The sequence below is a fragment of the Coffea arabica genome, chromosome 5c (assembly GCF_036785885.1).
Source record: "Coffea arabica cultivar ET-39 chromosome 5c, Coffea Arabica ET-39 HiFi, whole genome shotgun sequence".
Classification (NCBI taxonomy): Eukaryota; Viridiplantae; Streptophyta; class Magnoliopsida; order Gentianales; family Rubiaceae; genus Coffea; species Coffea arabica.
The window spans coordinates 40,590,725-40,605,419 of record NC_092319.1 but is presented as its reverse complement, the minus strand read 5'-3'; the positions used below and the strand labels follow the sequence as shown (position 1 = coordinate 40,605,419).

The window sequence follows — 14,695 nt, the reverse complement described above, 5'->3', positions numbered from 1 at the left end:
CTTTCCTGTTATTGGCGAAAGAATTTGAGCATATCCTTTATTTATTGATTGTGTTGCTATGTTATATACAAGAAAGTTCGGAAATTCCAACCATATGCGCATCTTCGTTTTTGACTATTTGTTTATAGGGCAAAAAATCTAGTCGGTCCTCGAAATATTAATCTTGTACACTTTTAACCTTTCAACTATTATTGGTATTCTTTTAGTCCTCTTACTTCTAAAAGCATATATTTCAAGTTCTTCTATAAATTTCAATCACTATTCCTAATGGAATCCACTTCAAAATGACATAATTTTGTACATCTTTAATCCTCCAATCATGTACAATCACCCTTGCAACTATGAGTTGCTAATCAATAGCCATTGATTATTGTTGACCAATAGTTGACCACTATTCTAGTCATTTAGTGTTGTCAAATTTAGACGAAATTATATAATAGACTCTGTCTTTTTAGATTCTAAACCTGAACTCAAATTTCTATGAATCTTGCTAGTTATAAGTAGATCTGTGCTTGTATATTGTCCATGGTGCAGTTCCCGTTAGTTTTAACGACTCAAATAGATGAAAGGACAAGAAATATACACTTTCAGGAGTTGGAAGGCTAAAAATAAATAAATAAAAGTTAGAGGGCTAAAAGTGTACTAACTTAATAGTTTGAGGACTAACCAAAAAATTTGCCGTGTTGGATCAAAAGGAACAACAACTTTTAAAGTTCTATGCATGCACTATATATATTAACTTCGAAAATTCATACCAAACCACTTGATATATATTAAAGAAAATTTAACAAAAATAAAAACAAGTCTAAACTAATAAAGTTTGTTAGCCTCTAATATTGGCGCACCCCGGCAACAAAATTAAACACTTCAAATCGCAAAATAGTCATATCTATGAGACGGGTGATTGAGAAAAGATGATACAATTTTTTAAGGATTTTCAAGAGTCTTTTGAGTCCAAATTTAACAAAATTTCTGGTGAAACCAACTTTGCAGGTGACCAAGGAAGCAATAAAGACAATAAACATGAGGATGATCAAAAAATATCTAGGTTGTTTCAAAGAAGTCTAGAAGGCAGAAGGACTACTAGCAAAACAGTTGAAACTCGACAGGACTCTTAACATTGCGCTACCATCAATCTTGAGAATGCCAGATGCAGAGTGTCCATTTAGATTTCACATTAAGTATGTTATGCTTGTAGCTCCTTAGGATTAGGAGGGAAGCCATTATGCGACTATTTTCAAATAATTTAATAAAATGATCTTATTTATATAACAAATTACATATTTCTATCATCTTGTTAATTTTTAAATCATTAAAAATTGAAATTCATGGGATTGATCCTCACACCTTAGGGCTTTTGCCTCGACATAATAATTAAAAATGCTCCACTCAATGTCTCCACATTTTTAAAACCTTGGTTATAATTAGGTTAAGATGAAAGCTAAATGGAAGCAAGATTCATGGCAAAAGTTTATGATAATATGTAAATTAGTGTGAGAAGTTATAAGGGAGGAAGAACCGACCCTGCACCTGCAATATATTCATCGCTTTCATTTCCATGTTATCACATAAAATGTTTGAATGGTCGATTTCAAAGTACTTGTGATAAGGGTTTATTTTACGTATTTTTAAGTGCATTTTATTAGTTGATTTTGGTTTGATTATTTAGTTTTATAACTAAAATAAATAGGTTTTGGTAAAAATATACATTGTTTGGTAAAAGTGGCTATTATTGCATTGCTATTGATTTTAGTGATAAAAACTTCATTTTTATGCAGGTCTAATGATTCAATCACCAAAGGATGTCAAGTGAGGTGAAAAATAGATAATTGGTGATGAATTCAAGTGGTTAAAAGAGAAATGAAGTGAAAAACGTTCAAAGTGAGGAAATGCAATTCAAGACGGTTTTAACACTTTTCGGTATTTTGACTATATCTGGAGCTACACTTATCGGATTGAGGTGATCTTTATACCATTTTAAAGCTAAGAAAGAGACCTACAATTGTCATGAGACATCGAAATCCAATTCTGCTGTTTTCATGGACAAAAAGTCGGAATACAGAAGCTGCATTCTGTGGTCGAAAATCGAAACAGGGGTTTGACCAGGTGATAGTATTTCGACCATATCTTAGGTTACAAAACTCCGATTTGGATGATTCTTGAAGCATTGTAAAGCTGACTCAAAGGCCTACAACTTTTGTGTTTTGGACAAAATCTAGTTCGGCCTTCATCATAGATAAAATCACAGTTGAAACAAGGCCAAGTTGAAAACGCTAGTTGACAAAACGCGACTCCAAGACGCGTTTTGTGTAGGCGCGTTTTGTAGCCGAAATTCTGCAATTTTCTCAGCCATTTCTCTTGTGTTCAGACTACTTTCCAGCTATAAGTTGCAAGGGAATTCAATGCACATGGTTCAGAAGACAAAAGGGCAGACAATATGGCTTATTTTCAAGTCAAAAACCTTGGTTATTGACTATTTTAACAAATCTAAGATTTGAGAATCAAAAGGTGAAATTTGACTTGGAAAAATAGAGCTCTTGAGCAGTTTTTATGCAGAGACATTGGGAGACGTCTGGACATCCATACGTAGCCAGATTTTCTGATAGCAAATTCTCTCTAGCTAGCAAATATTGAAAAGGGAATAGAGAGACATACGGGAGAACTTGGAGAGTGCAGAAATGTAGCTCTTTCTTCTTCTGAGTGTTAGGTTAGCATTAGTGTAGACTAGTATAGTTCATTCATTCTTGAATGTTAGCTAGATTAGAATGAAGATGGAGATGAAGAAGGAGGAGTTGAAGCTCAAATGACATGGGTTATCTCTTCTCCAACTCTTTATCTTTTGTATCTGATTCTTAAGTATAGTGTTTATTATTTGGCTATTTGATTGCTATGATTTAAGCAAGTTATTTAGCACTTTGACTCTTTAAATCATGATTAATCTGGTACCATTAATTGTGATTATCTAAGGTGTTGTTTCTGCAATGAAAAGTGAGATTTAACACTAGTTCAAGAAGTGCTAAACATAGGGAGTACATTCACGAAAGTAGAGGTGCACCTATGTGGTTTTTAGTGATTCATTTCATGTAATTTCACCGAAGAAATGAACTTGTAGCTAATTTCATAACCATGAGAATAGGTATGAATTAGTTATAAGTATAATTGATTTACTACGAAAGTAGGATTCAAATGCATAAGGTAATTACACCATAACTAGCCTAGATGTAGTACTCAATGATCCAAATATAGCACTTGCATGAGTAGTTAGAGATACTACAACCTAAGGAGCTTTTATTTGTTATTTTGTATAATTTCAATAGGTTAAATTTGTTATAATTCATTGATAGTCTAAATAATAGAGAAGGTTTAGTAATACCGGCAATTGTTCACTCTTCCCTGTGGATCGACCCGATATATATTCTAAACTACTAGTTGACCTGTATACTTGCAGTAAATGAGTGTAATTCGTTTTTTTAACTTGTACGTATATGTAAAATACCCATCAACTTGAAACAAGCAGCTCCTGTTTTGAGCTTTTATCAGAATCTTAAAAATTAAAACACACACGTACACAAACCAGACATATTTCGGTTGTTCCTAGATTTTCAAAAGACACCAGGAACAAATCAGAGAATTGCCTCTAATTGTTTCCTCCTTTGACATCGTTTTCTGCCTCCCTCAACTGGATAGGATCGAACATAACTGACACGATGCGGTTTTTGGCTCTAACATCTGGAGCACTATGAGCATCTCCATACTGGTATTGACAAAAAGCAATTCGAGCAAGGTCCATAGCAACTTCAATGAAATTTTCCTCAAATGGTGATGGAGATGACAATTGATTGTTCATCTTCATCAAGCATTCTTCAATCATTTTGCTTACATTTTTTTTAGCAAATTCCTCAGACAGGCCAGTTCCACGCATGTAGCACGTAATTGCATTTGTAGTTTCACCCCTCTCTATCTCATCCTACAACATGGCACATGATGTATTAAGGTGCTGTCTCGGGCTCGCAGCAGTAGCATAAACACAAGGAAAATTGTACATATTACTTGCATCTTTTTTCTTTGGGTTCAATTTTTGTTATGATTTAGTTGTTTTTTATTTCCAAAAATCCGATATAAATTATTGGTTGCAGCAAAGGTTCCTTATAATTCAATGTAATAAATTCGTATTCTTATAATTCTCCATGTTACACTTTTGAGACTTAACCTAGATCAGCTCAAGTACGTTATTATTTAGGTTAAAACTTGACTGATCAACCAATGAAGAGGCATTGACAATTATGATTTGTGTAGAGGAAAAATATGGTAAATGAGCATACTAACCGTTGAGGAAAAATCATTGGTAAGACGGTAAATTATGCAGGGCCAACGCAAGAAATCATGATGATTGTCCAAGGACTCTGTGGCCTCGTTTGAAATATTTTCAGTGACCAAAAAGTACGCATGAATTAATAGCACAGCGCCACCTGATGAAATCCATCCATTTTCCATATACTCCTCAAAGGTTGGAGTACCTTTCTTGTGATACCATTGAGCTTCTTGTAAGAATGATTTGCACATATCTGCCCACTGAAAAATGCATATGAATTAGAGATGGACTATTCTGTTTACATGAGCGATTAGACTAGTAATTAAGCATATGTTGGAGTGAATGGAGGAATTAATGGCTGTTTAATTACTTACTGCTTTTTTCAGGCAAGGAATTATCATCTCTCCTTTTTCCTTGAGAGTTTCATAAGCCAAATCGTTTATGGTATTGTAAAGAGCAAGGAAGAACAATTTCATATATTCGGGAAGATCTTTCATAGCATCAAGATCCCATCTGAACCAACATAATTTAGTGACGTTAGTAAGATGGAAAAAAGGAACAGTTTTTGTTACAATAGAAAGCCAATGCATTTTGTATATATACCTAACAACGGCATCTGTAAATTGCTCGAGTTCATCTAGGGAACCATAAATATCATAGATATCATCCAGGACAGTGATCAGCGTAAGGGCTTTGGTTACTGCCGTTCGGCATTTACTAAATTCTGGCTCAAATGCCATTCCGACTGACCAAAAGAAGCTTTCCATTAGCCGGTCTCTTGCAAAGTCCAACTTGTCTGCTAAGCCCATAACTTTCCACCACCTAATCAATAATTTCCAAGGGCAACCAGTTACAAAGTGATCTGGCTAAAATATATGAAATTGTGTTTAAGTTTACACACTTTAAAGTATGTAGGTAGACTAGCATCTGAAATGTGTGTGTGTGTGTGTATTTATTTATTTATGGCGGAAGTGAGATTTAAAAAGTGGGTAGGAAGAAAGGAGATCTAAATCTAAAACTTTTAATTCCTTAAGTCTCAACTTTAGCACTAGACTAAAACCTCCTCAGCCTTCTTAACAAAAACACTTTATTTAATAGAGTTTTCAATAGAAGTACCTGCTAATTTTTTTAAGTTTTTTTTTTCACCTCCTCTCACTCTCCTATTCACCTCCCTTTAGTCAAGATTTGAAACCTGGTACATCAGGCAAGAGTTCAACTCCCTGGCCACTAGTCCCCATGGCTAGTGATTAGTTAATTACATTATGAGAACACACTTACATAAGTTCTTATCATATTAAATAATGTGTAATTTGAGTTTTTGAAAACCAAAAAACTTATCTCTTTATTTAGTTTAGAATTGATAATAAAATGGCTAGAATTACAATTTTATTTTTAAAATATAAAAGTCATTTTGAATGCACCAATTTTGAGCTTATGTTAAAAATACTTTTGAGATAAAAAAAAAAATCTACTCATAAATTTTCTGAATTATGCTCATAAAAAAAACTCCAAAAATGCTTCAATTAACAAAAGTACTTTTATAACAAAAGCACCATAATTCTAAATGACATATTGTGTGATATGACAAAAATAATTTCGAGAAATTTACGACAATACTAGAAAAGTAATGAAAATAATAGTTCATGCAATCAGATGCAGATGTGTCCTGCGTGATCTTACCTCGATACTTCTTGAACATCACTTTGGAACTTAGTCTGAACCAAGTTGAAGTCTAGCTTGGCTAACTTGAGTAGCACTTGATTTTTCTCACCTCTTTGAGCATATGCTTCAATATTCCTCCTAGCTTCTAGCCTTCGCATTCTATGGTGATACGGAAGCTCCAAAGCATGAGTTATTTGTTCTGACAAGTTTGCCCCAACCAGCTTTTTGGAATCCTTAAGAAGTAGACTTGTGAATGATTTGGCCTCGTTTAGTATATTCTCTTCTTCATATGCAAGATGTGAAGCCTCAAACAAGCTCAAAATTTCTCGAACTTCCCGGGAAAGGTCTTCATTGAAGTTGCCATTTTGGTCCTTGAATCTCTCAAAGACATCTGCACCAAATAGAAAATTTGATAACTTGGTGCTATTGAGGAAAGATACAATCATACAACAGCTGCATATACGATAATAAACGGATTCCCATGTCCGTTTTTTTGTGGTGGGAGGATAGGGTTAGGTTTATTTGGATTCTATTTCAATACCAAATCAAAGAAAATTGATGCCAAAATTTTATTCTATCTACATCATGACCAATACTGTTTTATTTTTTTAAGTTTTTCCTTTTTAAGGAAAGGACCTTAAAATGGAGTGATAACGTAATTAGCCTCTATACGCAGGCCAAAAAGGGCTTCATGTACGATGGAATATATGGTCTTCATAGAGGCATACTTACTTATCCCGTTAGGGTTTGCTGCTAAACACCACTTGCTATTGATTGAAATATTTTTCTCTTTTGTAAAAGTTAGTCAAACGAATGAAACGAGAAAACATAAGTGAATTAAACCAGCATTATACTTAAATTAATACAACAGCACGATACCTTAAAGAGATTGTAGAATTTTCTTATGTTTAGGGTATAAAGTTAATCATAAAATAAAGAACACAATTACATATATAGTTACAATTCTCAATTTGTGGGATCCAAGCAAAATCCTTCGCCACCATTTTGACAAAGTAGATAAGTAATCTAGACACATGACTGAATCAAAGGGATGTTGTTGCAATGACAGGAAAGATTCACAACTATCCATACCAGTACGCTTTTGCAACCAAAATTAGAGAGTTTGTTACAAAGGGAATGTGTTACCTGGGGAAACCTCAAAACCATGTTGCCTAAGCAACCTGAAATAGAGAGCTGAAGTATGTAGACTACTCTTAATTTTATCTCCAGTTGCATCCTCCAAATCTCGAAGCTTATTAAGGGCATTTTTTATTTTTTGCCTGTATCGGTAAGAGAGGCCAAGCTGGTCGATGTCATTAATCAGTTCAATCAGAGCCTGTGGCTCCAAGTCTTCACAATCAAGCATGCTGCCAACTTCGCCCTCCAACTTATTTAAAATCTTTGTCTGATTTTCCCACTACAAAAGATTAGCAAAAACATATATTGGATACTTTGTATTTTAATTGAACAAGATGATTGCGACATAAATTGGGTTTGATTCCGGAATGAATTAATTTGATTTCTTGAGGCCAATTTAAGTAGGGGATGAGAAGTTATGACAGACTAAAACATATTATGGATTAACGGGTAACTATGGAATTTTTAAAGTTTATTTTTCTTAGAAATGATTTTTTGATAATCCAATTATCCAACACGATTGTGGGACATGAAAAAATAGATAAATAAGAATTAGAAAATAAAATTTGGTTTAAAAACCTATAATCATATTTATAGTGAAAAAAGATTTTGTTAGTTTTTGTTTCTTATTTGTTTGTTTTATATTTCCCTTCCATCTTTTTTATTTCACTTCATCTCTTTTGTATTTGGAGAAAATTAAGATTATAGAATAAAATATAAGTTTTCAAAATCATCTCTTCTCTTTCCAAGAAAAAAGAGAGAAAGAAAAGGAAAAAATGAAAAAAGAAAACAAAGTAGTGAAAGACGAATTTGTCAATTTAATAATTTAACTTTGGTTTTTTACTATTAACCATTAGTTTTAACAGAAAAACTAACGGTGACAATTTAACTCAAACTATAAGGGAGTTGTACATATGTTTTTAAACTATAGGGAGTTACGTGATAAAACACCAAATCATAGGGGGTAAAAGGTAATTTACTCTCATAATAATGATGCTGCATGCATGAACAAAACATGATTCTTTTATGAGCAATAATAAAGTCATAAAATTGTTGATTTCAGTCACAGGATTTAGTTGCTTATCACTTTACCCCTTGTGGTTTATCAATTTTTTATATAATTCTCCTAGAGTCTCAAAAACTATATATAACCCAATCATGATTTGGACTAAAGTGTCAGGGTAACAGAAATGATCATTTGTATCGTTACTAATAAAAATGCCAAGATTACTTTGGTTTAAAAGCTAAAATAGTTGAAATGACCAAAATATATAAACATAACATGCATGACACTTTAACTCCTTATAATTTTGTGTTTTACTACATAATCTCTTTATGATTTAAAGTTTTATCACATAACTCTTTAATGATTTTCAAAATATATACATAATTCCCTTGTAGTTAATAAATAATTTTTTATTTTACACAGGAGTACTTTTGATATATTTAGTTGACTCTGTTATGAAATATAAATTTCATCACTTTGACACTTTAGTTCAAATCATAAGAAGGTTATGTATGGTTTTTAAAACTACATAAGGGTTGTGTAGAAAAGTGTTAAACCACTGGGGAATAAGGTGTAATTTACCCATTGAAAGAACTGATCTCCTCTGAGGAAAACATTGTGTGGCATACGCTATAAATGAACATAAAGGCCAAATTATAAAATGCCATCTAGTAGAATTCTCTTATGCATTTTCTAAGGTAATTTTGCCATGCCAATAAGTACAAAACTCTTGTATGCATATAGGTAAGGATAATAAACTGTTGATCTTAGTATAGACAAAAAAATGCAACATGATACTGAATGGATGAGCCAAGAGGCATTTTAATCCGTAACATCCAACTATCATTAACTAAAACAAAAGACATAACGAGAAAAAGGAGATTACGTTTTCCCAAGTATGAATTTATTTTCAAGCTTAATTCCCCCACAAGACCAATCTCCTACATAACGGCCTTAATTTCTATTACCCTACTATTACTGTTATTAGTACTGTGTTTTAGACGGAGTTACTTCCTCACTTATTTTACATCAAACTCCTAAATAAAATTTCCTAAATGGATTAACTGAGAACATAATATACCTCATTATCTGTCTCACTAGTCGGCTTGAAGAGATTATGACTCCAAGAACTCGGCTGGTAATTAGCTGTCCGGCGGTCGATCGTCAGCTCTGCAGATTGATTACTGCATCTTGTTTGCCAAGTTTTTTGGACACGATACGCATGATGAAGAGGTCCTGATCTTGAATTGGTTTTGAGTATATTCAAATTAGGCTGAATGCAAGTTAAAGGAAAATTTACAAGAACTTGAACCATCTTGCAACGAATGAGATAAAGGCAGATATACAGTTCAAACAAGGAGTATGCAGTCTGTGGTTCGACGCAAAAACTACCTTCATGAGGGCCTCTTATATATTGTTCTACTCTGCTGTCACTGCTCCATATTGGAGAATTGACTTGTATTCTTTATATGATGAATCTTTTTTTTTTAATATTATTGCTTGATAGTCAAAGACATAGCTGTGTCTATTCTTGTTGAAGTTCAATGGTCAAATTCTGCCGGAGGTTGTTTTTAGCATGTTTGAAAGGAACTTGTCTTATGTAAAACGTGCTACTAGGTTATTAGGTGGGGTAAGGAAAAGGAATAGAAGGGAAATGAAACAATTAAGCTAGTTGTGGGGCTAATTTGTTTTCGGCCAACTTCCGCTTCTTAGCAAGCCCAGTACCGAACTCTATGTCCTCAATTATTGCAAGTACGATAAATAGAAACTTCGTTTTTTCAAGGCAATAGTTTTATTACCATCAACTCACACCGTTGCACAAACATATTTTATTAAATTATATTTAGTGAAAATGTAAAATCAATTTTTGTGAAAAATATTTCTAAAAATGTACTTTTTATCTAGTACACACGCATCGGATGCTCATTAATCTCTATCTGGAATTAAGCATGTGATTCCCTCTTATTTTCCAAGGCAAACACTTAATTAAACTTACCCTTGTTGTACTTGAAGTCTCTAATCTAGGGGTTCCTAATGAGAATTTTCTCCTCTCATAGGTTTTGCAATAAGAGTTTTCTTCTCTCCTAAAAATTTTTAGGAGTTTTTTGCAAGTTTTTACTACATTTTATTATTAGATGTAAGTATTTTGGATTACTTGGTTGTCAGATCTGGATTCCTCAGGCCTATCTTGACAGATCTCACCATTAATATCGGAGTTTGAAGCAATTAATTAGCAGGTCTGGAAATTGAAACATACACATATGTTGGTCTACAAGTGTTATATTTGATTCAATTTGTCTAACGGGTGGCCACTCATTAAGATTTATTTCAGGTGTTAGATGTTTAGAAATAAAAGATTAATTTAAAAAAAATGTACAAATGTAAGGGATTAATTAGAAAAAGTGCATGAATGCGAGAGAAAGTAAAAATTGTTAGTGTGTGTATATATATACGATAACTTGGGTGAGATATAGATGTGTTAACGAGTGTTCAGATAGCACTTGCTAGAAACCCTATTAGTAATTTTTTAGTACTGTAGAGGTTTACGGAGTACTTTTCATCAAGTGAATTTTCCAGTATTATGCTTACCTGGTACTGTGTACTATTTGCTGGGGCAGTCACGAAGGCCCAGTATTTTGGCCTTGAGCCGGTGAATTTCTTTTATCGGGGAACTGCAAATACAAACAGACACATCAAAACTTTGACGTGTCAAGCCCACTTGAAAAGTAAATTTTTAGAAGTTTGTTTAAAATTTTATTGTAACGTATTGTAGAAGTTTTTTAAAAATTTTTTGAAATATGTAAATTTTTGAATATTTCGAAGTGTATGATTTAAAAATTTTGAAAAATTTTTTTTTACACCGATACAAACTTACAAAAAAACTTAGGTTTCAATCGAGGCCTTTTACACCAATACACCACATGAAAGGTGCTCGCGTACGAATAAACAGTCGTACTGTTTGGTGAATTTTGTCGGTGACTTTTCCAGTATTATGTTTACCTGGTACTGTGTACTGTTTGGTGGGGCAGTGAGGAAGGCCATTTTGGCCTTGAGCGTGGAAGTCTCTTTCATTGGGGAACGGCAAATGCACAAATGGACACATCCATGTGCCACCACACGAAAGGCGCTTACGTACAAATAAACAAGAACTAAATCAGTAAATCTTATATACATTTAAGTACATGCACTGTTAAAATTGGATACATAATATGTATATAAAATTTGGGTTTCAAATTTAAATTTAAATTAGGATTAATTTTTCCTACACTATCAGTTTTGGATAAATAACAGCTATGCAAAAGTTGAATTGAAATTCAAATTTTGCACACATGTTATGAATCCAACGATAATCATGTATACACTGTCAGTGTATATAAAATTTACTCTTTGAATTGTATGTCATGTATCCGATGGTGAAAATGTATGCACTGTCAGTGTATAAAAAATTAATTCAAACTTAATAAAGATGCATGCAACCTTCGGAAGTGATGGGTGTTGAATCTAATAAAAATATAAATTTATACTATAAAAATATAAATTGGAATGTAGTGGTGAGTAGGGTCGTATTTATAAGACTAGATAATTTATTTGTTTATGAAAATAATAAATAAAAAGGGGCTTTTAAGGAATTAAACTAAAATAATTCAATTAATAGAATAGCAAGGCAAAATTAAATAAAACTAAATCAATAAGAGACAACTTCTAGTCAAAGGTCAACTGTGGATCACTTAATTAATTATCGATGCAAGGATAAAAATCACCTATATGAATAAATTGCTTATGAAAATCACCTATTCATGAATAAATTGTTTATGGTTGTCAATAAGTTTTAACATCTTGCCTCTCCTTCCTTTGTCAACCTGCCACTCTTTACTTTGTCAGTAACTAAAGTACGACCATTAATTGCTTCTCTAATTAAAGAAGAACCCAATATAAGATTATAGAATTTAATCTTTTAATAGTATTAATTATTAAAAAGGTCACCAATTCTAATCAACGGCTTATTTAAATTACATTATATATTCCCGTGATATATATTTAAAAGCTTCTTATGGAATCAAATTACATTACTTGGCACAAATACCAAAACAATCAAATAATTATGGATTTGACATTTCAAACGGCGATAGACAATTTCAATAGTTAAATAATGGCTAGTTATTTAATCATGAAAAACAATCATCTTGAGAAAGTGGAAGAAATATATAAATACCCATACATAGATGAAACACTAAAATCACATCAGATATCATAATTGTTGTAGAATCAAAATTTTGATTATCCTTCAATTTAAAAAAAACTTTAGCCACTCTTCATGGTGGTCAAAATGCAGTCAAAAAATTAGGCTTGGTTAGGAGAAAGAGGAGAAAAGGTATCAAACTAAAAAAGAGCAAACAACAGAGACGTCAACCGCAACTAGCCCAATGAGGACATCAAATTCGTTTTCAATTAAACAGCAAGAGTTTCACACGGGATCCACTTCACATCCCACAATATCCAGGCTTGACTGCTGAATGAGACGTACCCGTACCACACAAAGGAAAGTCAAAATTTTTCTTTTAAGCTCCGTTTTGATCTCAAATTCCTGTAAACAGCACCAAACATAAAGTACAAACAGAATCTATCAATTAATACAATATTTGGCTAAAATTAAGAGGGAATAATTAGCTCTCTATCAGGAAAATACTTGTATATATGTAACACTAGTTTAATTTGCAGTCTCGTGAGGATGTCTGGATAAATTTTTACTGAAGGGTAATCTATAGTTGTCAAAATGTATTAAAAGAAATATTGATGGATTGATTGGTTCATAGTACTCAGTAACAAACTATTAATAGATTTGGAATTTGCAAATGTTACATGTATACATAATTTGGAGTTGAAAACAAACAGTCCATTCGTAGGGACGAACAAGCTATCTGTGCCATGCAAGTACGAGCAGCCATTCAATATTGCTCTCAAATTTTCATTTATCTCAAGCTGTAAATGCATGTAATCAACAACTCCAAGTAAAATGGAAGCAATGGTATACTCCAAGCATAGAACATCCAAAAAGCAAGAGTTCTCTCCGGCCAAATTCTATAAAGAGGATCAGGATCGTTACTTATATGTAAGCACCTATGAAAATTGGCCAATTTGTACTAATCTTTAGGGTGGAAACTAAAGTTTTTCTAAATTCTACTACCTAAAACAAAACTTTTTCATTTGGCCAGTGGTGGCACATTGCAAATTACTTAGGGACATCCATTTTTGTAAAATTAGCACGTCATGTAACCTTTTTTCTTTTTTGTTTTGTGCGCTAATGGGGACCAGTGCACCCACCGTCCATCGTTGAAAATATTGAAACACTAGAGGTGGGAGAGGAGCCCGCCACACAATGTGTTACACAACAGAGTCCGGCTACAAATATCTACCTTGCCACCCACAAAATGTGAAATGTCCAACGCACAGCTTTTTTCTTGAATCTTGCATTCGTACTCCTTCCTCTCAAAATTGTTGTCACATTTAAAACACATTCATGTTGAGTTCAATAGTTCCTCTCGGGCCAAAAAATCTGAACGGCCACTAAACTATTGGTCGGATCAAGTTTTGACCATTAAATAATTTTTCGTCACAAATTGGCCACTAAATTAACTAGTCAATGCACTCGTAACCATTGAATCAATTATGCTCTTAATCTATGAAATAAGTAGAACGTGTGGCAAAGTGTGGGGGCAGTTTGGTCCACCACTTACGTGATTAAGAGCAAAACTATGCTACTTGTTATACTTATTTCATAGATTAAGAACATTAATCGATGCAATGGTCATGAGTGTACTGATTAATTAGTTTATTGATCAATTTGTTATGAAAAATTGTTTGATGGCCAAAACTCGACCCAACCAATAGTTTAGGAGCCGTCGAGATTTTTTTGCCCTTCCTCTCATAAAGCTGCCATGGAAACTTAAATGCAAAGCAGTTAATAGTATTTTGTCAAATGAATTTGATACACGCACCAATTGTCTGGTATTGACTGATAGGGATGATAATCAAAGTTGACGATGCTCATACCTATTGTTGTCAATTCTCTTGGTATCAAATCTTGCTTCTTCAACCAAATTCCTTGTTGAATTCCCCTACTCTGTAGCTTATTTTCCTGCTAAAGCCGCTTCTTCAACAGTCCCGAGCTTGGATGCTTTGATGATATGCATGCTTAAAAACTAAAAGGATGTGTAACGCATTTAGACTTGACACAAAGCTGGTAAAAATTTCCAACTCGAAGAATAATTGGTCGGTGGCTCCTTGGACAATGAATTTGTCCAACTTCAATCATTTTCATTGCAAGGGATAGTTTGGGCTGTTCTTTCGTTGCACGCTTTTGCAGCCGGGGAGGGGGCGATTGGATGAGAAAAGAAGAGAGAGAGAGAGAGAGAGAGAGAGAGAGAGAGAGAGAGAGAGAGAGGTAAAGCTTGAACTCACAACTGTTTGGATGTTTTTTCAAGCCGGAAAATAACAGGAATGGGCTGATCTTTTTTGCGCTACAGTAATAAAAAGCTTAATGGGCCGAAAACAAAGGAAATTTGGAGGAAGCTTGATGA

General features: G+C 33.4%; 1 protein-coding gene across 1 annotated transcript; it reads right to left on the bottom strand.

The window, feature by feature from the left end:
* Positions 1-3,504: 3,504 nt before the first annotated feature.
* Positions 3,505-9,486, bottom strand: LOC113743393 (isoprene synthase, chloroplastic). Its single transcript, XM_072050921.1, has 7 exons — positions 9,199-9,486; positions 7,121-7,391; positions 5,993-6,365; positions 4,916-5,134; positions 4,687-4,825; positions 4,327-4,572; positions 3,505-3,967 (listed from the first exon to the last, which is right to left on the bottom strand). The coding sequence occupies exons 1-7, from the start codon at positions 9,430-9,432 to the stop codon at positions 3,638-3,640; spliced, it is 1,812 nt and encodes a 603-aa protein (XP_071907022.1). The 5' UTR covers positions 9,433-9,486; the 3' UTR covers positions 3,505-3,637.
* Between the last annotated feature and the right edge of the window lie 5,209 nt (positions 9,487-14,695).

What these genes read in the sequence shown, in the direction of transcription:
- LOC113743393 (XM_072050921.1), bottom strand. Translation starts at nt 9,432, where the DNA reads ATGGTTCAAGTTCTTGTAAATTTTCCTTTAACTTGCATTCAGCCTAAT. An exon ending in TTTACAGATGCCGTTGTTAG is followed by an intron (nt 4,826 to 4,915) that starts GTATATATACAA and finishes ATGTTGGTTCAG; the next exon opens with ATGGGATCTTGATGCTATGA. An exon ending in TTCCTTGCCTGAAAAAAGCA is followed by an intron (nt 4,573 to 4,686) that starts GTAAGTAATTAA and finishes TGCATTTTTCAG; the next exon opens with TGGGCAGATATGTGCAAATC.